Source organism: Trematomus bernacchii, unplaced genomic scaffold (genome assembly GCF_902827165.1).
Source record: "Trematomus bernacchii unplaced genomic scaffold, fTreBer1.1, whole genome shotgun sequence".
NCBI lineage: Eukaryota > Metazoa > Chordata > Actinopteri > Perciformes > Nototheniidae > Trematomus > Trematomus bernacchii.
In genome coordinates, this window is record NW_022987755.1 from 45,295 (window position 1) to 70,080 (window position 24,786).

Below are 24,786 nucleotides of genomic sequence, written 5' to 3' on the forward strand. Positions count from 1 at the left end.
GGGGACGGCACGACACGGCACGCTTAAAGCGAGCTACGCGCTGCAATGGAAATGCGCCATTATATCTGCACCCAACGCTGGTAAAAAAAAAAGCATCCAATCAAAACAGCGCATAGACGCAACGAGCCAAACACAGCAGAGTACTGGGCGGGACCAGGTGGAAGAGGCCAATCACAGCAGAGTACTTGGGCGTTACCAGGCGGGAGAGTTTTGAGATCTCTCGTGTCAAATAACCCCTGTTTTTGTTACTTTATACCGGCCTGAAAATCAAGTATATCCGCCTGAATGGTTCATAAGAAGACTAATATTCTTACAGTGAGGTTTTAATAAGAGATTGATTTCAGAAACACATGTTATTAATGTCTGACTCCCTGTAATCCGTGTGTTTGCTCTACAACCAACCTCCAACTGATGTCACATCTCCTTGTTATGTCTGGATTCATGTTAAGTTTCACTTTCACTTCAGCAAATAACTGCTGCGCAGTAAAGGTAAGATGAACTGCGGATTAAACCCATCGACATATAAACGTATATTATTGAACACTTTGATTCAGTCTCAGTACATATGAAATATGTATATATGTAATACTACTCATGCTGTAACGTTACCACGAATGCTATCTAGTTTATAAATGTCTTTAACCGTGTATGCTAGCTTGGCCTCAGTTAGCTTAGCACAAACTTCCTCATTGTTCTAGAACACTTTTTTTAAGGGCTTTGTAAACCGTTAATGTGACGGTTGGTCGCGATGTTTTTGTGTTGCTGTACATTGTTACCACAACCGAAGCTGAATTAAAGTTAATACTGTTATTATAAAAAATGTTGTTTATCTTTGTCGGACATTTTGTTATATAAGGAGATCTTACTAATGTGTTATTTCCGATTACAGGAAACTCTCTTGTCATATTTAATCAAACATTATTTAAGTTAACAAGAAATACACAAATGTAATGTAATTCAGGACAATTTTAAAGCATTTAACTATTTTCTGCTACTTCATAGGTTTACTGCCCTACATTTAGGGGGAATTAATGAACATTTAATCCACTTTACTTATTTAATGATATTACGATTAATCAACAAAAAATACATTATGATACAAAACAATTAATTAATAAAAAACAGTACATAAATGAGCTGAAATTAGATGTATTTTCAACAGCTACTATATTAAACATGATTAAAGGTCATTAAAGGTGGGGTAGGTAATTTTGGAGAAACCAGCTCGAGTGCGCTAGAATTTTTCTAATGGATTTTTTGTCAAAGCACTTAAGATATTCATTGCTATCAGGATGTTAAGAGCATTCCATGGAATATAACAAAAAGTGTATCTCGAGCCGGTTTCTCAAACTTACCTACCCCACCTTTAAGTAAATCAAATTGTGAAATACACATTGTTCTGACATGAAATCATTCTACATAATGAGTATTTAACACGGAGTCAAATATACATATTTTAATGGCAGTACATCTACTTGCATTTTGTATTCAAGTTCTTTACGTTTAACAAAGAAAGGTGAAGAATTGTATGAATAAATTAACTTCTGTCATTATTTCTTCTCCTTTTATAGGGAGGACTTCTGGTCCCCTGACCATGGATCCATCATCCCTCCCAGGTATTTACTTCTCCTGATTGTTATTAGGGAAACCTGAATGAGTTGTTTTTCTACATTATTAAACAGGAATACTTTTACATTCAATTTTGACTTTCAAAAAGAAGATTTGGTCTTTAAAAAAACAAGAATTAGGAAATGGAATATAACAAGTAATTTATTAATCAACTTGTAATTCCCTCTTTAAATAATACAAGTCCAGTTTACATTCAAAGGCTGGATTTTAATCTGTATATTTTGGTGCTATGTCATTGATTTATATTTTTTATTAGTAGCATATAAAGAAATAATGTTCACAATAAAAAACATGTAATAGAGGAATATGCAATGTGAGGCCAAAGACTTAAAAGGCTTATTCAGGGTCTATTTAAATACAATTATGTATTCAAAAAGGAATCTGAATACTTCTTCAATACAATTTTAATTTGACTTACAAGATTTGTCTTTGTATTTTATTCTGTAGTTTCTTGACCATCCCTTTCACCATGAGTGGAGCTGAGTCACAAAACGAGAGGTGAGATGAAGACCTTTTCATGTTCATGTCAGATCCAGCTGTTTGACAGGCTAACCGGGTTCATTCTGGACATCCAGACATTTTGTTCAAAGAGATTAGTTAGTTACATTTCTGAGAAATAAAACACTGGTTTCTGTGATTCAAAGCATTTAGTCTTTGGTTATAAACCTCATGACATTTTGATTTGAATAACACAAATAAAAAAGGTGAAACACAGTGCTGTGCTATCAGCGCCACCTTCACTAAAAAACAATGTTGTAATAAAAAAAGGAAGCCTGCCATAACTCCATTCATGGCAAAGTGCTGTTAGTTTCAGCATCACATCAATATTCAACATTGAAACTAGCTGAACAAACCTTATCGTGAAGGTAATGCCTGTGTTCTAGCTCATAGTTAATGACTGCATTAGAAACAGGAATATTGGATAAAAAATCTAGTTTAATTATTTAAAAGAAATATGTTTTTTAACCGATGCACATTTCCCTTTAGATAATACTTATCAGACTTTAAAGCATTATGAAGTTTCTCAACCCGTTCTTTCTCGATACCTTAACTGAGTGTCTAAACAGCAGGGGGAATATGTCCATCATGTAGATCAGGGATCACCAACTACATTTGTCCAAGGGCCAAAATGTATCCAATAGACACTATCGCGGGCCAGTGATTTTTATATAGCCCAGAATTTTGAATTTGTGGACCGGGGGGGACGACTCTTCGTTAGCAGACTCTTCACGCTAACGAAGGATCACTTCTAGGCAGGGTTGGGAGGGTTACTTTGTAAATGTAATCGGTTACTAAATACTGAATACATGGCTCTGAAAGTAATCAGAATACAGTTACAGTTACGTGTCTTAAAAAACGTATTCAGATTACTTTTAGAATACTTTTGGAATACTTTATTTTTCCATAACAGATGGGTATGTTTTGGTGAACAGGAGACACTTATTTCACTGTTTTAATGGCTTATCAAGAGCACAACTCAAACACAACATCTTGGTGTCATTCTGGACAGCTCCCTCTCATCTGCACCCCACATAAAAAACATCACCCGGACTGCATTATTTGTACTCTCTTAAACCTTTCCTTAGAATATGTTATGAATTGTCAGGTGTCCTTGGGTGCTTTGAAAGGCGCCCCTAAATAGAATGAATTATCATTATTATTTATTATCTGAAACGATGTAATAACTTTTAAAACGTTTTCCAGTCACTTGCCCCATGCATTCAGCAGCAGCAGGCCATTCACTTTGATTTGATCCCGTTATGAAATGTCATCATTTAGACAATAAAGAAATGCTACATAAACGTTATCTTGCACATTTTATCGAACCATCTCCGTTTCTAACTTTCAATATATTTTAAAAGAGATCTCTCTGATCTGCGTGCGAGGGCGGGGCCTCACAGACACGCTGCATCTCTCTCTCGCTCACAGACACGCTGCATCTCTCTCTCGCTCACAGACATGCTGCAGCGCTGTGCAGTGTGCACACAGTTCTGCCGGTAATGAATATTACATTTTGTGAGGAAACTTTTCCACCAATAATTGCAATAAGTAATCCAAAATGTATTCACTTCAGGTTTACGAAAGTAACTGTAATCAGATTACTCGTTTTTCAAATGTAACTAGGAGTGTTGAAAATAATCATTTCTACGATGCATTGCGATGCGGACGTGGACGATTCGGTATCGATGCAGTGACGGAAGATAACCGATTATAGCGTAGTAACGTTGCTTCCTGATTTTCCGGCCGCGGCTTTACTATAACGTTTTTTTTTCTGTCACTTTAATATTAAATCGGTCGGTGACGCAGAGATCAGGGAACAGACGTGACAGCGGCACAGCAACACCAAACACGGAGCAGCCTGCTTTATCCACCAACACAAGAACACCAGTCCAGAACCAACAGCAGAAGGACCCGCTCTGAATCACTCCGTGTCGCGGCAGCTCAGAGACACAAGGATTTATGTTTTTCAAAAATAATCGCGTTACAATCATGTCAGGTTTTTGGTGGATTTAATGAAGTCTTGGATTGCAGAGTATGAATGTCCTCTAGCAATTTTCAGACGATATATACGTGTGTAAAGTTTGTGAAGGCAGGAGGAAAAAAGCTTCCGCGATCACCGTCTCCTCTCCGTTCCTCCAAGCCCCGCCCCCTCCCTGAAAATAATGAGTGACAGGCTGATAGTGACCCGATAGAAACTTTATTATTCACTTAATCACTGATTGAGATATAATGAAGCTAACTTAATCTCATACATTCATGGGATTTATGTAACAGTAAGACAGAGAATGTAAGTGTGCACCCACATGCACTATTTTAGTTTGTATATGCTGTTGTAAATACTCCTGTTGTCTGCTGTGTTCAGACTCAAGTCCTGTGTGTGATGCCACATTCAGGACATTCAGTGTCCTTTCTTTAACAGAAGACCGTTGCTAGAAGCTGCAGCTAGACGGCAGAAGCATTCGTTTTTTGTTTTTGAGGATGGAACAACTTCACACACAGATATAGGGAGGCTAGACCTATACAATTAATTTATTTTGGTTTATAAATTAATGTCAAGACATTTATGTTATTGATTTCTGAAGCACTTTCTAAATAATAAAAAGAGAGTTCATATGTATTTACTGCATGTATGCATTGATGAAAAATAAGCCATGTGCAGTAATATAGAAAATTGAGGATGCAACGCATTGGTATGAATCGTGATGAATCGTGATGCATCAGGATATCGAATTGAATCGAATCGTGAGACCAGTGAAGATGCACAGCCTTAAATGTAACGCCAGCTGAATACAGTTAGCCTACTTGATTTTTGTATTCTGATTACGTAACGCCGTTACATGTATTCCGTTACAACCCAACCCTGCTTCTAGGCTACTGTCCCGCAGCTCCTGCCTCTCTGTTGGACTCTGTCGCAGCGGGGCTACTGCTGTGGTGCGGAGCGCACAAAGCAGACTCTTCACAACGAAGGATCACTTGTTCTTCAAGGCAGGGAAGGTTTCAAAGTCTACTGTCCCGCAAAAAAATGGGTGGGGGGCGAACGCAGTAACCACTCCGCCAACGCCACAGTCACCCCCGTCGTGCGGGCCGGATGAGAATGTCTGGCGGGCCGGATGTGGCCCGCGGGCCGCCAGTTGGTGGTCACTGAGGTAGATCATGCTTGTTCACGTTAGAAATGTTGTTAGCCGTGTCCATCTACCTCTGTCTTTCAAACGGCATGATTTACCTTAAAGGTAGGTCAGCCATTTTCTATAGATGATGGAGATCAGACACATTTAGACCAGGTTTTCTGCTCCTCCTCCTCCTCCTCCTCCTAGTTTAATTACTTAAAATAAATATGTTTTTAAGGTTTTGATGGTTTTAATTTAGTCTTAGTCCTGTCTCAAATGTCTTTGTTAGTTTGTGTGGAGGAAATTCCACTTTAAAAACAGAAACAACCTGGTTGGCAAGAAATGAACAAATAATAGAAGTTTAACCTCTTAAAGGGCCCATGTCATGGCCATTTCCACTGATCATAATTACATTGTTGAGGTATACTAAAATAGATTTATACTGTGCAATTTTCCAAACTCACATTGGTTTCGCATACAGCATCTCTGTCAAGCATGTGTATTCAGCAGTATTCACTTTCTCCACTAAACGACTCGTTGGAGCTCTTGCCCCCCCCTCCCTGTGAGCCTAGTGTGCTCCGATTGGTCAGCTCGGCCACTCGTTCTGATTAGTCAACCACCAGAGAGGCTGCGCCCATGTCTAACAGTGCTTTTCCCGGCTGCTCTCAGCGTAACATCAGTCTTATCATGGCGTCGGTACAGCTGTATATTTTATATACATATATATTTTTAACTGTTGTTATAGAAGAGTGTGACGGCCCCAGGGCCTTTGTCTTACGATGGGGTGGAGCTGAAGAGGCTAATCAGCACGATCACGGACACCTCCGGACACTACGGCCCCAGTCTCTCTCCAAAGCGGCTGCAGGAAGACTAACTCTGCGATCCTCTCAACCACCTATCTCTGCATTTACCACAATAAATGTGCCGTGGTTTTGTAAACTCGTGTATGTCTCCTTGTCTTTCCGTTGTGGCCTACGAGCCGCTCATAACAAAGAGTAAGTTATTTGTACCCGTTATAAACTACTACTGTTTGATGAGAAATCAAATCATGGTTTGCTATATATGAATTCAGGGAAGAAAGGATAGGCCTACTAAGTATTTCCATTAAACTTTATTTTTAGAAATGTACAAAATGAACATAAATATACATATACACACACGGTATATCATCCATTCCTCCTCGCATCTTGCCTGCGCACAGTCGGTGCGGTGCCTTTTAGCACGAGGCCTCAGTAGTAGTAGAAGTCCCGTCCCCGTCATGGATTGTCCGCCAGGATCTGGCTGGACGAAATCAAATGCAAATCACAAAATATTAGAGAAACTTAGTTGTTTTAGATTCGTTAGTAGTAGTTGTAGGAGTGTAATGAACAGCTTGCCTGCTAATATGCTAACCTAGCTTTGTTTACCTTGGTAGCTAACACGATATGAACGTTCGCTTGGAGGAACGACAACTATAATGCAGTGTAATAAAACTACTATGAACAAAAGCTAGTGGTTCATATTAGGCTAGCAATAACGTGTTTATAATTGCAATCGTATACGGGTATTCTGCTACCATACAATGTAACTTGCATGAATACATTGTTTTGCGCTAGCATACAGCTAGCCTCGTTAGCTACATGCAGTATATGTACTGTCACAATGTACGGTAAATCACAGTACAGTATACTGTATGAGTATTCCGTGTGTGTGACTGCAGACATTCTCCTGCCATGACAAACATGTAAGGCCATCTGCTAACATTGTAGTTGATATATTTAAACGTTAGCAACGTAGCATCACAAAAATGTTTTTCCGACCAAAACTAGCTCTAGCTCCGTGTGTTAGATCGGTTGCATACACGCTACGCCAGCTATAATGTAATTACGTTTCGCGACTGACCGCACGGCAAATCACCCGGAGTATACTGTCAATAGGTATTTTGTGTGTGAATGCAGACATTCTCCTGCTATGAGATACATGTATGCAAGGCCATCTGCTGATATTAGAGTTGATATATGGAAACTCTAGCAACTTAGTTAGGACAGTTAGCACTGTGTCAATGGCTTAGCAGTCCAACACAGTTTACAAATTTAAACAGTCTTGTTTGATAAATACACAAATAACAATGCAAACTTACAGGTTGTATACCCGGATCTTCCCCTGCTCCAAACGGTCCAAACAAGCTGTGCATATCCGGCCTCAAACTGGCAATGTTTTGGAAGCTTTCGTCTGTGAAATGCCGGTTCTTCGAACCTCTGGAGGAACACGCCGCTGCTGGTGTGGCCATAGCTCTTCGGGATTGGTCCATTTCGTTCCGGGTACCGCATGACATCAGGCGGTACCCGGAAGAATCAAATGGGCAGTGACGTATCTCCAACGAGGCGTTTTGGGGAGGTATTTTCTGTGTTAGAGTTTTACTCGCTACAGGGTGTACTTTCAGGGTTTTGACTCTGCACACCGTTTACATGCATAAAAACCTTCATAACACACAAGGGGACGGGTAATAACCGGAAAAGCATGACATGGGAGCCAGAGTTCCCGTTAGAATATTTTTTTGCCGGTCAACATGTCCGTTAAAGTTGAAATCTTCCGGACAAAATTAGATAAGTGCCGGTTAAAGGTCTTCTTTGTTATTTATTGAGCTTTAAAACAAATTGATATGATTCGACATTAAACAAACTAATTATAGTAGATTAACTACATTATTCAAAAGTGTACAGTAATTTACAAAAACGCGGGAATAATAAACGGAGCGCTCTCTCCTTCTCCTGACAGCCCGTCAGTATCATGCAGCTCGCGGATCCAGTAATGAGTGACCCGACAGTAAAACTAAACATATCTATAACTAGTTTAGGTAGTTTGAGAGGTAATTAAAATAGCTACGTGTGATTTTCTAACCTGAAGTGTGTTTTGCTCTGCTCGCCGCTGCAGGGGATCATGCAGAGCTGCGTGTCGACTCGTCAGCAGCAGCCGATCTCTCTCTCCTGTCAGATTAGACTTTACTCGCATTTATGTCCATATCGATCAGATCTAGCTAGTTCTAGCTAATGATATGACTACCTGCTTGTTAAAAGACACCTAAACAATAAGCGTCGCTATGCAACCGGATGAGGCCACAAAGTATAGCGCAGCATTATGCATTTGTTTACATGCCCACCGGAACCCCGAGGCATTACCAACAGATCAACGCACAATCAACCCATACAGGACATCTCTTTCTCCACATTAAGTGTTAGACATTAGAATTGACAATTTTTGTCTGTCACATACTCTTTTGTCTGTCACATACTATTCTTGTCTGTCACATAAGTGGCGCAACTGATGCGGTATTGCGCTAAGGGAAAATTATTTTGACCGGACATTTTGACCGGAGAGATTTAGATTTGCCGGACTTCAGCATATTTTACCGGTCATTGTCCGGTAATTACCGGCTAACGGGAACTCTGATGGGAGCTTTAACAAAGTTCCGCTATACATTAGTACCAGACATACTGTACATCCAGCTTACTGTATCGAATGAGCTCCAGTGTGGAACCCCACTGCACCCCCTGGTGGATTAATGATCCATTGCAGCTGGCTTCACAATAATTACATTTATTTATCACGGGGGCGGTATCAAGTCAGACTGGGGGCCGGCTCTTCATCACGAACCGATCACGGGCCGATCACGGACCGTGCACGAGCCAATCACGACCCTCGCGTTTCAAACTGTCCAAAATAAGACGCTCCATCTGTAGTTGGCTAAAACCTCTGAATCGAGGTTGTGCTTTTTAAGAAGCGGTTTTATCACTGCTACTTTGAATGATTGTGGAACATAGCCTGATAATAAAGACATATTCATAATATTTAATAAAGAAGTGTTAATTAATGGAAAAACGTCCTTTAACCTCTTAACCTCTTAAGCACGACGGTCCCCCCATTGGACCCCTCCCACCGTTTGTTTTTCGAGACTGTGTCTCAGGGCTTCTTAACATTTATGAAACTATTAATGTGTAGCACCAGATTAACGGGAAGAATCTCAGCTAACTGAAGATATGAACCATTTTTACCAAAACAAAACACAAGTCTCATAAGAAGCGTCTAAATGACCCCTGAGCGAAAAAATGCAAACTGACTTTGGCACACAATTCAAGATAAAAATACCCTTATTACTTATCGTAGCTGCACATACAATATAGCCGATTAAAGCTGAGACTCCACTGATTATTTAGGTATAGTATCATCACTGAGCGATCCGAACTTGTGACAGGGGAAGCAAACACAGACATCACAACACGTACCTTTACGGAGCTTTTACGGCAGATCGTCTCACCGTAGCTGTCAATTAGGTCAAAAGACGTGTTCAATGGCATTAAAACGAAAAAAAAAAAATGCTACAACTGTTGATCCATAGGTTGATAATGTACCTGTGCCTTTGGAGAAATTATTTATAATCCATAATTCCATTGTTTATGTAAAAATCGGAGCGGAAAAGTTAGCTGCTAATGGTAGCCACCAGAGTGTATGCAGCTTCCGGTTTTGGTAACGCGTCACTCTCACTCCTTATTTGTTAACGTTTTGGTGTGTATATAACTTTCCCTCGATTCCATTGGCTCTAGCGGTTATAAAGAGATTTCATTCATCAAAATCGAGCAAGGGGGACCAGAGATAGGTCAAATCCACCCAAATGACCCCAGAAGTGGGGGTTTTTGGCTAAATCTCTTTAAAAAGGTCAAATTTCACTTGTTTTGCATCAATCTTGATACAGGGTACTTATTATATGTTGTACTTTGGATTCCTAAAGCTTTTAGTCTACTAACCCATCATCCAAGGGTAGTTTTCACTATAAGTAAAAAATTATTTTTGGACGGACACTATAATTTAGTTTTTTACTATGTAAAATCTGAATTTTCTTTAAAATAAAAAACATCTATATTGATTCTGACTTTTCTACATCCAACTCACAGGTTTATCATTACTTTGAGAATAAAGATTATTAAGTTAACCCTTTTAGAAGGGAAGATATGGTCATTTGTTCTGGGAATGTCATTTTCGAGCCTGAGACCTGAAAAACAGGCTCAGTGCTTAACAGGTTAAAGCAAAGTTGTGTTATTTAATAGTAAGTATTAATATAAGTCAATAAAAGTCAAAAAGCATTTAACAGAGTTAATCTATTTCAGCCGAAAGGACAGAGTCCTGCACCAAGAAGCCAGCACCAGACCTCTCTCATCCAAAGCAAATACCAATACTTTATACCAGGGGTCAGCAACCCCTGGCACGCGTGCCACCGTAACCAGTGGCACACTAGGAATAAGTGGAATAAGTGTGCAAAATATTTAAATTACATTTTTCGGATCCTGAACGAGACCGCCGCCAGAGCGCGTCTCCCCGTTACCTGCAGAAGGAAGCCATGCACGCAGCGCAGCCCCGCTCTCTTTAACTCCAGGCGACTTTCTGCCGCTTTCCTCCGTTGTGCAGTGCTGATCGTTTCACCACAGAGGAAAGCACTTCACAAATTGCAGTACCCATAAGGAGCTGTAAAAATGCCGCAGTTTTTGCGTGGCGATCGATATCGGCCGATACTCACTCTCTGCCGATCGATCGGTGCTCTCTAAAAAGGCCGATCGCGAGACGTAAAATACATGACACTTTTCGCTGTGTGCGGCAAAACAAGCTCGCCAAAATGGCTTCACCAGTCTGGCAGTATTTTAAGGTGTCCGAAAATGACAATAAAATAGCGGTATGCAACGTGTGTGTGAAGCAGAAATCCTGCAGCTCCACCCGCTGTGACGGGCCGGTGAGCGGAGCAAAACACACAAGAGTTAGACCTAACACACTTAGCTATTTTATCTACCTCTGGAACTAGTTATAAATATATTTATTCTTCACTGTCGGGTCGCTCATTACTGGATCAGTGAGCTGCATGAGATACTGACAGGCTGTCAGGAGAGAGAGAGAGGGGGAGAGAGGAAAAGAGAGCGCTTCCGCTCATTTCTCCCGTGTTATTATCCAAAGTTAATGTAAACTTGAATAATGTACTTCATTTGAATGTAACAATTATGTTGGTTGTTTGTGGAAGCGCCAGTGAATGAGCCCCATTAACTGAGTTTTAAACATTTCTTTAAATGGAAGATCCCCATAGGACCCGCCCACTCGATCGGATCGGCGATCGGAGCACCCCTAAAGTTGAGCTGACAGGTCCACACACTGCTTCCCCGCAGCGAGGCTCCCCCGCCCCCCCCCGTTGATAATTCACGATCGTCGGCACGCTGATAACATTTTTTTTTTTTAATGGCACTTCATATCAAAAAGGTTGCCGACCCCTGCTTTATACACTCCAGCAGGAGGGAAGGGGAAGGTCTTCAGCAAGCAAATTTACATTACAAGAAGTTTGTTGACCAGACGGTTGAAACTTACATACATGTTAATTACAAACCAATGGTTGTAGAGACAGACTTTGGTTTGTTCTAAGGAAGATGAAATTAGAGGCTAGATGTGAATTCAATCAGTGGGAAATAAACAGATAATTAAGTTACAGTAATACTTATGATTAAATTAGACTTAATGATAAATTACTACAACAGATTTAGTCACCTTCATCCTGTTTCTATTTAGTCAAGTTTTATTCGACTAAAAGTATGAGCATTTACTTTTCCTGCATTGTTGATTTATATCTTTTTGCCTAGTCCTTATTTTTTATTTAAATGTAATGAGATTTTTCTTTAGATTATGGAAATATAGAGAATACAAATAAACATGTAGTAATAGTATGAATCATAAAAACCAAAAATGACACAAGATAAACTCTGAACTTTAACAGGTGAAAGTACATATATAGAGTAAAGGTTGAATATATATACATTATATAAATGGTAAATGGACTGTACTTATAAAGCGCTTCATCCAGTCTCTACGACCCCTCAAAGCGCTTTACATACTACATGTCATTCACCCATTCATACAGAGCAGTGTACCTTACTCTAGGAACTAACATTCACACACATTCGGCCCTCGGGAGCAACTCAGGGTTAAGTATCTTGCCCAAGGACACATCGACATGTTGGCTGCACGGGCTGGAATCGAACCCACAACCTTCTGGTTGAAAGACGACCGCACTCCCTCACAGCCACAGTCGCCCCCATATAAGCTTCATAAAACACATGTATCTGGTTTCTATGTGTTATCAGTGGGCAGATTGGACATGCTGATGAAAGCAGAGTGAAGTCAACACACTGGGATAATAACACGTTTTCATTTATGTTTAATTATAAGAAATACCACAAGAAAGAAGAAGAACTGTAGGAATAAAATAACTTCTGTCTTTATTTCTTCTCCTTTTATAGGGAGGACCTCTGGTCCCGTGAACCTGATCCTTTCATCCTCAGGTATTCACTTCTCCTGATTGTTATCAGGGAAACCTGAATGAGTTGTTTTTCTACTTTATTAAACAGGAATACTTTTACATTCAATTTTGACTTTCAAAAAGAAGATTTGGTCTTTAAAAAAACAAGAATTAGGAAATGGAATATAACAAGTAATTTATTAATCAACTTGTAATTCCCTCTTTAAATAATCCAAGTCCAGTTCACATTCAAAGGCTGGATTTTAATCTGTATATTTTGGTGCTGTTTCATTGATTTATTGATCAAATAAATAAAGAATGTTCACAATTAAAAACCAGTAATAGAAGAATATGCAATGAGAGGCCAAACACCTAAAAGGCTCATTGAGGGTCTCTTTAAGTACAAATATATAAGCTCCTAACATTTCTCCCTGTCCGTCCACGCTGATCTAAATTCAGTCTTGAGGAGGAAAGAGCAGTTGCTCCTGCATCGAGCTGTGAGTCCATCAAGAGTGACCGCTCCATGACCCCCCCTCTTTCTTTCAAAGGGTAAGATGCAGTTTCTGAATCTTTCCAGTATTCATTTCCTTCAGAGTATATCAGTTTTATTTAACACTGACATATCTGCAGTGCTGATAACAATGTGTGCCTCGTCCATATATCTAACTTCAATGTGTCTCTGTCTTTCAAACGGCATGATTTACCTTAAAGGTAGGTCAGCCATTTTCTATAGATGATGGAGATCAGACACATTTAGACCAGGTTTTCTCCTCCTCCTCCTCCTTCTCCTATTTAGTTTTTCTTTAGTAGTTTTTCCGTTACATTGGAGTATGACAGGTGAGCACTCCCCTGACTGCACGTCGCTGAAGTCAGGGTAGCAAATCCCACGGTGTGTGTGTGTGTGTGTGTGTGTGTGTGTGTGTGTGTGTGTGTGTGTGTGTGTGTGTGTGTGTGTGTGTGTGTGTGTGTGTGTGTGTGTGTGTGTGTGTGTGTGTGTGTGTGTGTGTGTTGGATCGTTGGAGCTATGTGCAGCTCAAGGCATATATGCTCGAACGGGAGCTGCCTGGACGCTGCAATCATGTTGCGCGCACTATCCGTGCTGAGTGTGCTGTCTGGCTACCTGCATAAAGTCAAGTGCTCGGCGCAGCTGTCGGCGAAATGTCGCTCCTCTGTTTTCATTGAAACAGCTCCTTATATCCGTTAGCTCAGCTAGCTAGCACCAGATGCTAACAACAACAACAACACGTAAGGTGTGCCTCGCTCGCGCCACACATACACACACCCTCCCGGTCCTCCCGATGGCCAGTCTGGGCCTGCCGGTGAGCGTGGAAGTGTGGTCTGCCACAAGCGGGCGGCAGGAGCGGGGCTGTCAGCATCAGCTTGTAGATGGTATTTTAAACTCGATGCGCTCTGAAACTACGGGGCGGCCGAGGACAAAAAATACACATGCGTTAATCGCGTTAAAATAATTAGTGGCGTTAATTTTTTTTTGCGTTAACTTGACAGCCCTAATTTTTATATATCTGAGACCCATAATATATGCCTAAAAATAGCATAATAGGAGACCTTTAATACACAGCCTGTTGTTGCGTCGGGGACCTGTATTAATCTCTGACTACTAATCAGACCTACTGATTGACCTATCAGAAGCTATTGAGTCTATGCAAGTTTACCGCCAGGCTCAGATCCACCTCTGAAAGGTCTTACCTCTACTAACTTCTGGAGAACCAGGTTCAATTAACTGCTGTTTTAAAGCAGACAACATAATACATCAGTTTAACCCTTAGATGCACGAGTGATTAGACCCTACACTCTCACATAAGTGGGTCAAAAATGACCCATATAAGAAGCACATGTTTTTATGCCATTTATGTCACTTTGGTTAAGAATAGTCACTTGAATAATATCGTATTTTGGTCCACACAAGAATGATTTCATGTTTTATTTTTTTTTATTTTTCACTGTTTATCTTTTTGAAAAATGTGTTATGAAAAAGGTTTTTACCTTTCTCATAACAATGTGACAATTATTTCCCTCCGGTATAAACTTTTAAGGTGTATTTCTTAATTCACTTGTTAAAAAGTAAAAAGCTTTAGCATGTTATTTAATTTTGACCCACCAGTAAAACTTTAAAGGTATAGTCATTACGTCACCGGTTAAAAAATGCCCTCTGGTATGAACTTTAAAGTATATTCTTAAGTCACCAGTTTAAAATTAGTTCCAGCTGTTAATTACATTTTCTCTCCGATCATTCTTTTGAGGTAAATTCCTCAGGCCAGCAGTACATTTCTACTCCTGTGTCTCACTAAAGGCTGACTTTATATCTTTCCATTAGAAGCAGAAGCAAATACAGATGGAGCCTCTTATTTTGGACCCCAGCATACAGCTTCCTGCCGACTGCCAGCCAGTTGCCAGCCAGTTGCCTGCCAAAGACCAGTATTCAGGAATGTTAGGCCCTCCCACTATTCTCCAATTTCAGGGTTTAACCAGGAGATGGCGCTATATATTAAATAACTAAGACTTAGTTTTTCACAATAGAAAATGCAGATATTATATAAAAAACTAAAGTTAAAATCTTGTTTTTAATGCCCCAAGAGCAATAACATCTTGTCACAAGCTTTTTGGAAGAAAAAGACTGACTCAAGAGACCTGTAGTTGACTAATTACAGGCCTCAATAAAGTTCTGCCATTGGTTGTGAAAAACAACGGTGGACATAGTGGAAAGTGAAATTGACATTGTCGAATTTAATAAAAATACAAAATAATGTATCTGTGTACGTGTTTTACTATGTGATCTGCACTTATCAAACATCTAATTAAGGCGAGACACCCCAGGTGAATAGGGTATTTTTAACTTAAAGATATCAGCTAAATATTTCTCCAGTTAATTACTTACAATAAGGCAATTGTTTTTTGTATTACAAGTTTTCTGAAATAGCATGTTTAAATATCCAAATGAACCATTATCTCATGAAATATGCGCATATTTTAACACATTTCAGGAACCGAAATCTGAACTTTGGATAAAGCCAGGATCAAAATTATTGTTTCATTTTGTAGTCATATTAGTATCTAAGGCTTTTACAGAAGGGATTTTGGATATCTCTTTGTATCACTCCATAAATCAGAAAATACTGTCAACAGCCCTAAAATATCAATTTTCACCATGTTTTTAGGTATAAAATGTTATATAATTCAGGCTATGAATTATATATGACCAAACCCTTCTGTAAAAGCCTTCATAATATTGTTAGGAATATAACTGGAAGGTTTGGTGTATGTAACTGCTGAGTGATTCTACAATTTAGGGTACATTCCATGTCCATTGATGTCCATTGATGATAATTATAATTATTCTAACTATTTTCTTCAAAAATATCATATTTTGCCTATTATTGGAAAGCATGTTATAATATCACACAAACATTATGTGCATCCTATGCTTTATTTAGCTTGAAATGTGTCATGATGTTCTTAAATTGTCAGTTTTTGCTATGTCCGTTTTTCAGTTGAGGGTGTCTTGGATTCAAAATAATGAATAAAAACCATTAAAGTAAATTTAAAAATGATTCATTTATTTCAAAAGTCTAAATACTAAAGAATAATAACATATTTTTAATTCATTTCCCCCTTTAAATAATTTAAATATCTTAATATATGAATGTCCGCAAAAGTTCTGTCAACTATGTTACTAACAGAACTTCCCCCTTTAACTCAAAAATTGTTTGTCCCAATACCATGTCACCAGCATCACATGATGCCATGTTCCTCTTTGGCAGACATTTTGAACACACTGTGGTGATTGTCCTCTACATTTTTACAATATTTTATGTATAATAGCACATGGTCAATTAATATACTCATTGACAATCAACAATGTTACGTACATTGTTATGGTTTACAATTGTTTAATGATTTTAATTCAATTATATGTGCAAATGTGATGTTAACCTGTTCAAGAAAATGACATGTGGTCATCCAGGCAAGGCCTACCATTGAAATGATGGGTCAAAATAGGGAAATTGTCAACTAGGTTACCTGTCAACTGAGTTACCCAGTACTGTAATAACTGTAGTAACTTAGTTGACAGGTAACCTAGTTGACAATTTGTACGACATGTAGACGTCATTACACATCATTATCAATGGAATTTTGCACTTCTGCCTTGAAATTAACATAGTGCTGATGGTTAATAATGTGTCCAGTCAACTATGTTATTTGCGTCAAATGTTTGACTTTCATTGTCAACTATGTTGCACCTCATTTTTTCAAATTTAAAATATCTAAAATAGTGCTTCTGATATCCTTTATAGTATAATGTATATCTACACAGGTTGGAGTTTTACATGACATCTCTTAAAACTATCAAAATGACCTGTATGGTAGTTTTATAATACAAAATATCCCTAAACTTAATGACAGTGCTGAACATATCACATGAAAAAACAAAACTTTAATACAATTATTTTTTAAACTTTAAAAAATCTTTGGATATATGGTAGAATAGACTCAAGAGCCTTTCAAATGTGATTTTACTTGAAGTGCAGGACTTAATCAAATGATTGTAATGACATCAAGTTTGTCCGTAACATAGTTGACAAACTGAGTAGTGAAAACATCCTTTCCCTTAAAATAAAAAAATATATAAAAATGTTTAAGCTTTGCAACTAGTGGATATGTTACACTGAGGAATATACTAACTTGAACCACTGATTGTTCTATCTATACATTTTATTTGGCATTAGTAAATAATTATGCACATTTACAGATATTTTACATGATATGAGTGATAACACGTGTTATAAGGGCTATTTCGCACAATAGGTGTGCCTTGAGATTTTTACTTGTCCTTTGGTGTGCCTTGGGCACAAAAAGTTTGGGAACCACTGCTGTAGAGAAATGTAAACGTTCACCATCCCCCACCCGCCTACTGTATGTTGCTTTTTGACATGTAAATGAGTAACTACCCCCCTCTGAGTGAATACCTGTTGTACCTGTCCGGGGCTAAGCCCATAGGACGATGCTCTGATGTCATCACCCTCGCACATTGGTCATATGTTTACAAAAAACGATGTTAACACTTTCTCGTTCTTAATATATGCTATATTTAGGGTCGATATGTGTTGAATTTACTTTAAAATAGCAGATCACTGTGATTCACTTCTCCGCGGCTCCTCCGTGCAGAGAGGCCCCCCCCCCGTTGACAATTCACGAGCGTCTAACTCTCTCCCCCCTGTGAAGAGATATCACAGGGGGGGGTTGGGACACACACATTCCGATGGCCAATTCGTTTTAAACAAAGAGTGGGGTGGGGGCTGGTGAACGGTATGGTCAATGTTTGTAAACACTGTGACATTTTGACTTTATTTGATCATTTCAGTTAAAAACTAACGTTCATATTTCATATTACTGTTTTGCCTGGCTGGACCTGTAATTTACAGGAAAGGAGTGCACGCTACTAAAGAGACACGCTACCATGGAAACCAAACAATGGTGTTGCTGTATTGAAGTCCGAGTGGAAACAGTCATATTTGGAGCGTTATGTTAGAATGAAACAGCGAGGTCGTGACTCACAAAAAAAAAGTGTTACTTCACTAACTGTAAGCTTGTCACTCAGAGTAACCTACAGTTAACTTAACTGTTGGAAAAGAAAGATCAGAGTTAGGAGTGTGAACACACAGCTGAGAAAAAACGGTAACAACGGACTATTTTTCTTAGCGGATGCATGTAAATTTAAATCAATACATAGAACTATGTTTTAAATCAACAAAAATATTTTCTAAATCCATAAAAGCATTTTAATTAATATTGGGAGTCATGTCGTTACTTTGTTGAGAATGTGGCCATGTAATAAGCGGGATAATTTGCAGCGACTTGGTCATTATGGGGAAAAATAACACCCAGGGATCAAGATCCCTCCGCGACGCGGAGGGATCAGTAATTTTTAGTGAATTACTGAGTTTAGGCACGTTAATAACATTTTAATGAAGTTGAATACAGTATATTCATATTTGTCAGTGATTTCATGTCAATTCGGCGAACATAAACGATTAAATTAGGATTAAAAATCGAGAGCCGGCTGCTGTTCGTTACGGTAACCCAACTAGGACACTTGACACAGTGGCTTTTGGCAAAGCACACAAAAAAAACTCAAAAAACCGAGAGAGATGAGTTATTGTTATTACAACGTGACTTCACTATTATTTAACAACTATTTTTATTGGGTTCTTTTATTTGGGGTTAAGTACATTGTCAGAATAAGTGAGAAATGGATTTAACTTCTGTTAGACAGCTATCATACTGAATAAATATTTATGCAAAAATGTATGGCATTAATAATGTATATCTAATTACATTAACTGTGAATGTCTTTCATTTTATTTAAAATGAAATAAAATTACATAAAACATTTTCCATAAAAAAGTTGATTCAAGAACAAATCAGTACTTTTCTTATATGACTATTATTGCTAAATTTGAAAGGTCTTTACCAGCTTTGGAATTATATATATATATATATAGCACCTTCTGCCATCCCATCTCTACTGACATATGGATCTTAACAAAGATCCGCTATACATTAGTACCAGATATACTGTACACGGACATTTTAGTGAACCAGACCAGCTGTTTCCGCCGGGTCTTCGCTTCCCGGGCATCACGTTGTTTACAAGTGTGTTCAGATGCTAAATAAAAGTTTAGCTTGTACTTTTGATACCCCGCCTCTCGGCACCACAACATCCAGTTTACTGTATTTCACATGAGCGATGTCGAACATTGAAAAGTCCTTATAAAATCTCTGTTATTAGATCAGTACTTTTCTTATATGACTATTATTGACTTGAACACTGAGAATGTATTTATTAACTTCAGACATTTGAAATATTTGAAATCAGATGAAAACAAACTGTAACGGACCCTGCCGTGTTATCTATGATTACTATGCCTTACTGTACATTCATAATTTCAGCCGGAGGTAGGTGGTAGGCGTTGCGGAGGAGCAGATTGCGAGTGAGGTGCCTGTTCTAAACGAACTATTCCAGCTGTTATAAAGCATTAAATAAAAAGTAAGCAAGGAATACAGAATGTTTCGTTACGTAACTTTGTTGAGAATGTGGCCATGTACATGTAATACATGGGATCATTTGCAGCGACTTGGTCATTGTGGGGAAAAATAACACCCATCCTGATCGTTTCAATGAAGTTGAATACAGAATATTCATATTTGTCAGTGATTTCATGTCAATTCGGCGAACATAAACATCAATGATGATGATTAAATTAGGATTAAAAATCGGGAGAGCCGGCTCGTTCGTTTTTTCCGACTAAACAACATCTATTATTTAGAAGTTGATTTCACATGACTCCAGTGTGGAACCCCACTGCACCCCCTGGTGGATCAATGATCCATTGCAGCTGGCTTCACAATAATTAAATGTATTTATCATGGGGGCGGTATCAAGTCTGACTGGGGGCCGGCCGGCCATCACGGAACGTGCATGAACCGATCACGACCCTCGCACTTTAAACTGTCCAAAATAAGACGCTTCATCTGTACATGTCCATTTATACCCATATATGTGTGGCCAGCAGTACATTTCTACTCCTGTGTCTCACTAAAGGCTGACTTTATATCTTTCCATTAGAAGCAGAAGCAAATACATGTCCATTTATACCCATATATGTGTATAAGTCATTGTATTCCTTTGTAGTCAAAGACTGGATATGTCTGGACTAGCCTCACGTTGTACAAGTACACTTTCATGAAAGTGAAAGTGAACGCATACAGTACATTTTCCATTAAAGGTGGGGTAGGTAAGTTTGAGAAACCGGCTCGAGATACACTTTTTGTTATATTCCATGGAATGCTCTTAACATCCCGATAGCAATGAATATTACATGTTCCAGGTAAAATAGTTTGTGGCCTTTGAGTAATTAATATTCAAATATATAATTCATATATAAACATATATAATAATCATGTTTGAGAGTTCTTTGAGGATTAAGGTATACAGACACTAAACCACTTTTTTGTGAGGTGGTATTTTTGTAATTCTATGTTCAGTAGTTTGGAGCTAATATTTGTACTTTTCTACAGGAACATCTCATACAAACATGATAACACCAAATACAGAGTTGAGATCATTCCAGGATCTCCTTCTGTCTACCGGCTGAAACCAGAAGAAAAGAACATTGGCTCTATAAGAAGACTGACTCTCGGTGAAAGAGATCCAACAAAGATAAACAAAACCATCTTGCTTGTTGGTGAAACAGAAACAGGAAAATCATCTCTGATCAACGCTCTGGTTAACTACGCCCTGGGAGTGGATTTTGAGGAGGATGTCTGTTTTCAGATGGTACAGGAAGAGGAGAAGAGTCAATCAGAAACTCAGACGTCAGACGTGATCGTGTACGAGGTCTTTGGTCTTGAAGACAGAACTCTGCCCTTCTCTCTGACCATCATCGATACCCCTGGATACGGACATACCAAAGGGATTGACAAAGATGTCCTCGTCAGCGAAAGATTGTTGGACTTGTTCTGCTCAACAGATGGAGTTCATGAGATCGATGCAGTGTGTCTGGTGCTGAAAGGGAGTGACTGTCGACCGAGTGACCGACTGATGTACGTCTTTGATTCAGTGGTGTCTCTGTTTGGAAAAGACATAGAGAAGAACATCGTTGCCCTCGTCACATACTCAGATTTTTTTAGCCCTCATAATGTTCTACAAGCTCTGAAAGATGCGAAAATCATGTGTGCAAAAGACGAGGAGGGTCAGCCTGTTCATTTCATGTTTAATAACGCCCAGAAAAGAGAGAGAAATAAAAAAATAAGCTTGCTCTAAAGAATGCTTGGGAATCAACAGAGGACCAAATCAGTCAATTCGCAGATTTCCTGAAAAGAACCAAACCTCAGGACCTGAAAAAAACCGTTGAAGTGTTGAATAGACGCATCAGCCTGACAGCCTGCATCCACAACCTGCAGGAGAGAGTTCAGTTCATTGAACAGAAACAGAGAGAGATCAAACAGACTCAGGAAGGTCTGAAGAAACACGAACAAGACATGAAGAATAACAAAGACTTCACAATAGAAGTTGATGAAGTCTATAAATGTAAAGAACGTTTAAACTGGTGGTGGTGGTCGTTAAACTTTGGAGCTACCTGCTGTGAAGTCTGTAAGGAGACTTGTCACTATCCATGCCCAGTGGGCCTGGATGGATGTCAGGTCATGCAAAACAAATGCACAATATGCAACAAAGAGTGTAGTGTATCAGGCCATAAGAATGAGCTCTACTGCACAGCATGTACTGGGAAGTGTCATGTATCCAAACACGTGAAAGCAAAACAATGCACTGCATGTGAGGATGAGTGCAGTGATTCAAATCATCTGAAAACACACTGGGAATATGTGAGAAAGACCAGGAGAGTTAAGAAGGACAAACAAGAGATGAAAGAGATGTTTGAGAAGAGTGAAAAAGAAAGTGAGGAGTCAGGGAGCCTCTTGGAAACTCTCCAGAAGAAAATGACAGAGCTCCAGAAAGACAAAGATCAGTTTCTGGAAGAGTCTTTCCAACATGTTGTCAGACTGGATGAGATCGCTCTGAAGGTTGTTTCCCTGGCCACTCAGGTCCACCTGGACTTCCTGATTGAGAAGATGAGGGAGAAGGGAGAAACAGAGAAGGTCAAGAAACTGGAGGAGATGAAAAGCAAAATGGAGGAAAATCCAAGAATAAAATCAGCGCTGAGCTACTTGTCTGTATGGTAAAGCCACTAGGGATCTCCTCCAAGAGAACACAGCTGAGAAGAAAACAAGCTCTACAGTTTGATGAAAGGTATTTCATTATACCAAGTGTGATGTTGATAATGTGATTGACCTTTTTTATCTTTGTAATTCCTGGAAACAGCGTCCTGTGTGGTTTACCGTTCAATAACCAACCCTTACTTCACTGTACACATTATGGACAATTCATACTTTCCACGTGTGGGTTCCCTTTGTCCTTTGTGACCCAAAGTCTCTCCTCACAATGTCCGTGAAGTTCCGCATGCAGCCCAAACTGTAGCTAACTGTGCATGCTCCTCCAGCTGGTTACCAAGCAGAAGAAGAAGAAGAAAACAAACTGAAGGATTGTTTGGAAGAGATGTTGAATGAGGATACTCGTCGTTACCAGCATGAATATAATTGAGAGAGTTTGTGGAGCTCCAGACGAACACAGACCCTCAATTGTTGCTCTGGTTTCAAATTGAGGAAAGAGCCCCCCCTGCTGTTCAATGCTAGCTACAGCAGCTCTCTCTCTCCTCTATATACAAAGTATGGCAAATAAACCAATGCATTATTTCATGATATACATGAGTACTGTAAAAAGCACGACCAATCATTTGAGCCGGCCCGGCTAAAATAACTGGATGGCCTACCTGCCTGTCAGCCTTCCATCTGGGCACAAACTTATCTCGTGCCCTCATTGGTCATGTGCGCGTTCGTGTGTGTTGGAGGAGGGGCTCTGTAAGGAAGTGGCAGATTTTTTCCGGTTGTGTATTTTCAAATTCTACACACTCGAGCTGGTTTCTCCAAAATTACCTACCCCACCTTTAACAGGATTTACACTGAATTGATTTAATATTATATAGAAATATATTACACATTTTGAAACACTTAAAATCACAAATTATAACTTTTATAAACACTTTTATAGACAGAGTTTAACTAGAATCAACCGACCTCTCGGACCGTTAGAAAGACGTAATCTGCATGCGCACGCAGTAGTGACGTAGACCAACTGATAAACCGCCACACACACTCTCACTCACAGACACACATCAACACAAATCAACACACACACACACACACACACACACACACACACACACACACACACACACACACACACACACACACACACACACACACACACACACACACACACACACACACACACACACTGGGATTGGAACTAAGCAATAGCATTAGTTGCATGTTCTACAAATACCATTTTTACAAAAAATACTATATTCTGATGTAACCCTTTTGTACCCCTCTATAACAGATGTAATAACTTGTATTTAGTTATTTAATTACAGCACTACATGGAGCTAGTTACTCTAAATGTTTCATATTGATTCAAATAAAGAACCAAACTTGTGCTCTTATATTAAATATTCATAAACATGTATAATCTAATCTCAAATGAAACTTCAGGAGACGTAATGAAATGTCTACCCTATAGCATATTTTAAAAACATTTATTTACATGTTTTTGAAACATATCTTCAGGAGAAACAAAATCACCTACTTTGCATATTTACTACTTTTGGACCAAACACTTTCCCATAATCAGAAAACCATTACTGTTTTTGTTTTTAAGAAAACTAAATATCTGTGGAGAGGATTTCTAATTAGGGTCAACACCTGATTTGCATCTTTCTGATAACTTTGAAAGATTTGAGTGATTTGACATCAAATGTATTTATAATGTAATTATACATTCATCCAAACCCCAAGAGGCCGTATGGAGCTTTGTTCAGAAGACGATAATAGAAGAAGCTGCTGTCTTTCAGTAGACCACATCAGTCTACTTGTTTTTATTTACTCACTTGATATATGGTTACAAATGATTACACATGATAACAATGATTAAATGATAAAGAAAAACAATCTGAACTAAACTGCTGAAACTCAAGTCTCTAAATAAAACCATAAATGCTTAATATCTAAAAAGGTAAAAATGCAAAGTAACTGAATGCAAATCTTAAAAACAGGAGACTTTTCTTTCAAATCTGTCGTCACTGACACCTGTTTCATATTCAACACATTCAAGGTGTGATCATCATCATACATGGTTAAAGAAACACCACAAACATCAGCATGTTATGCAAACATGATCAAATGATGAAGAAAAAAGATGAACTCAACTGACAACAATCAAGTCTCAAAATAAAGCAACTACTGATGAACATGTAAAAAGTAATAAATGCAAACTGCTGAAATGCAACTCATAAACAAACTAAAATGGAGGCTTTTCTTTGTTCTACTTCCCAGCAGAAAGCTGCGTCTCTTTTATATGCAGTACATGTGATGAGTGTGATTTGGAAGAGACTGAGCTGCAGGTTAAACATCCTCATATGTGGAGAATACACAATAACATCAGAACAAATGATTACACATCGTCTTTTACACCAAACATAGTTTAAATATCAGTAAAAAGCCTCAAGAGCTGCAAAGTCTTTCTGCAGAACTGTCACCTAAAGATTCAAA

The 24,786-nt window shown here is 38.8% G+C and overlaps 1 protein-coding gene across 1 annotated transcript; it reads left to right on the forward strand.

The window, feature by feature from the left end:
- Nucleotides 1-1,572: 1,572 nt before the first annotated feature.
- LOC117496577 lies at nucleotides 1,573-22,876 on the forward strand. The gene is made up of 5 exons (XM_034148278.1): nucleotides 1,573-1,616; nucleotides 2,077-2,127; nucleotides 12,542-12,583; nucleotides 13,000-13,089; nucleotides 20,638-22,876. Exons 2-5 carry the CDS (start codon nucleotides 2,099-2,101, stop codon nucleotides 21,380-21,382), a joined length of 906 nt encoding a protein of 301 aa, XP_034004169.1. The 5' UTR covers nucleotides 1,573-1,616; nucleotides 2,077-2,098; the 3' UTR covers nucleotides 21,383-22,876.
- The last annotated feature ends 1,910 nt before the right edge of the window (nucleotides 22,877-24,786 follow it).

Coding starts and splice junctions, on each gene's coding strand:
- LOC117496577 (XM_034148278.1), top strand. CDS start 2,099: ATGAGTGGAGCTGAGTCACAAAACGAGAG. Junction 2,128..12,541: donor GCTGAGTCACAAAACGAGAG/GTGAGATGAAGA, acceptor CTCCTTTTATAG/GGAGGACCTCTGGTCCCGTG. Junction 13,090..20,637: donor CCCCCTCTTTCTTTCAAAGG/GTAAGATGCAGT, acceptor ACTTTTCTACAG/GAACATCTCATACAAACATG.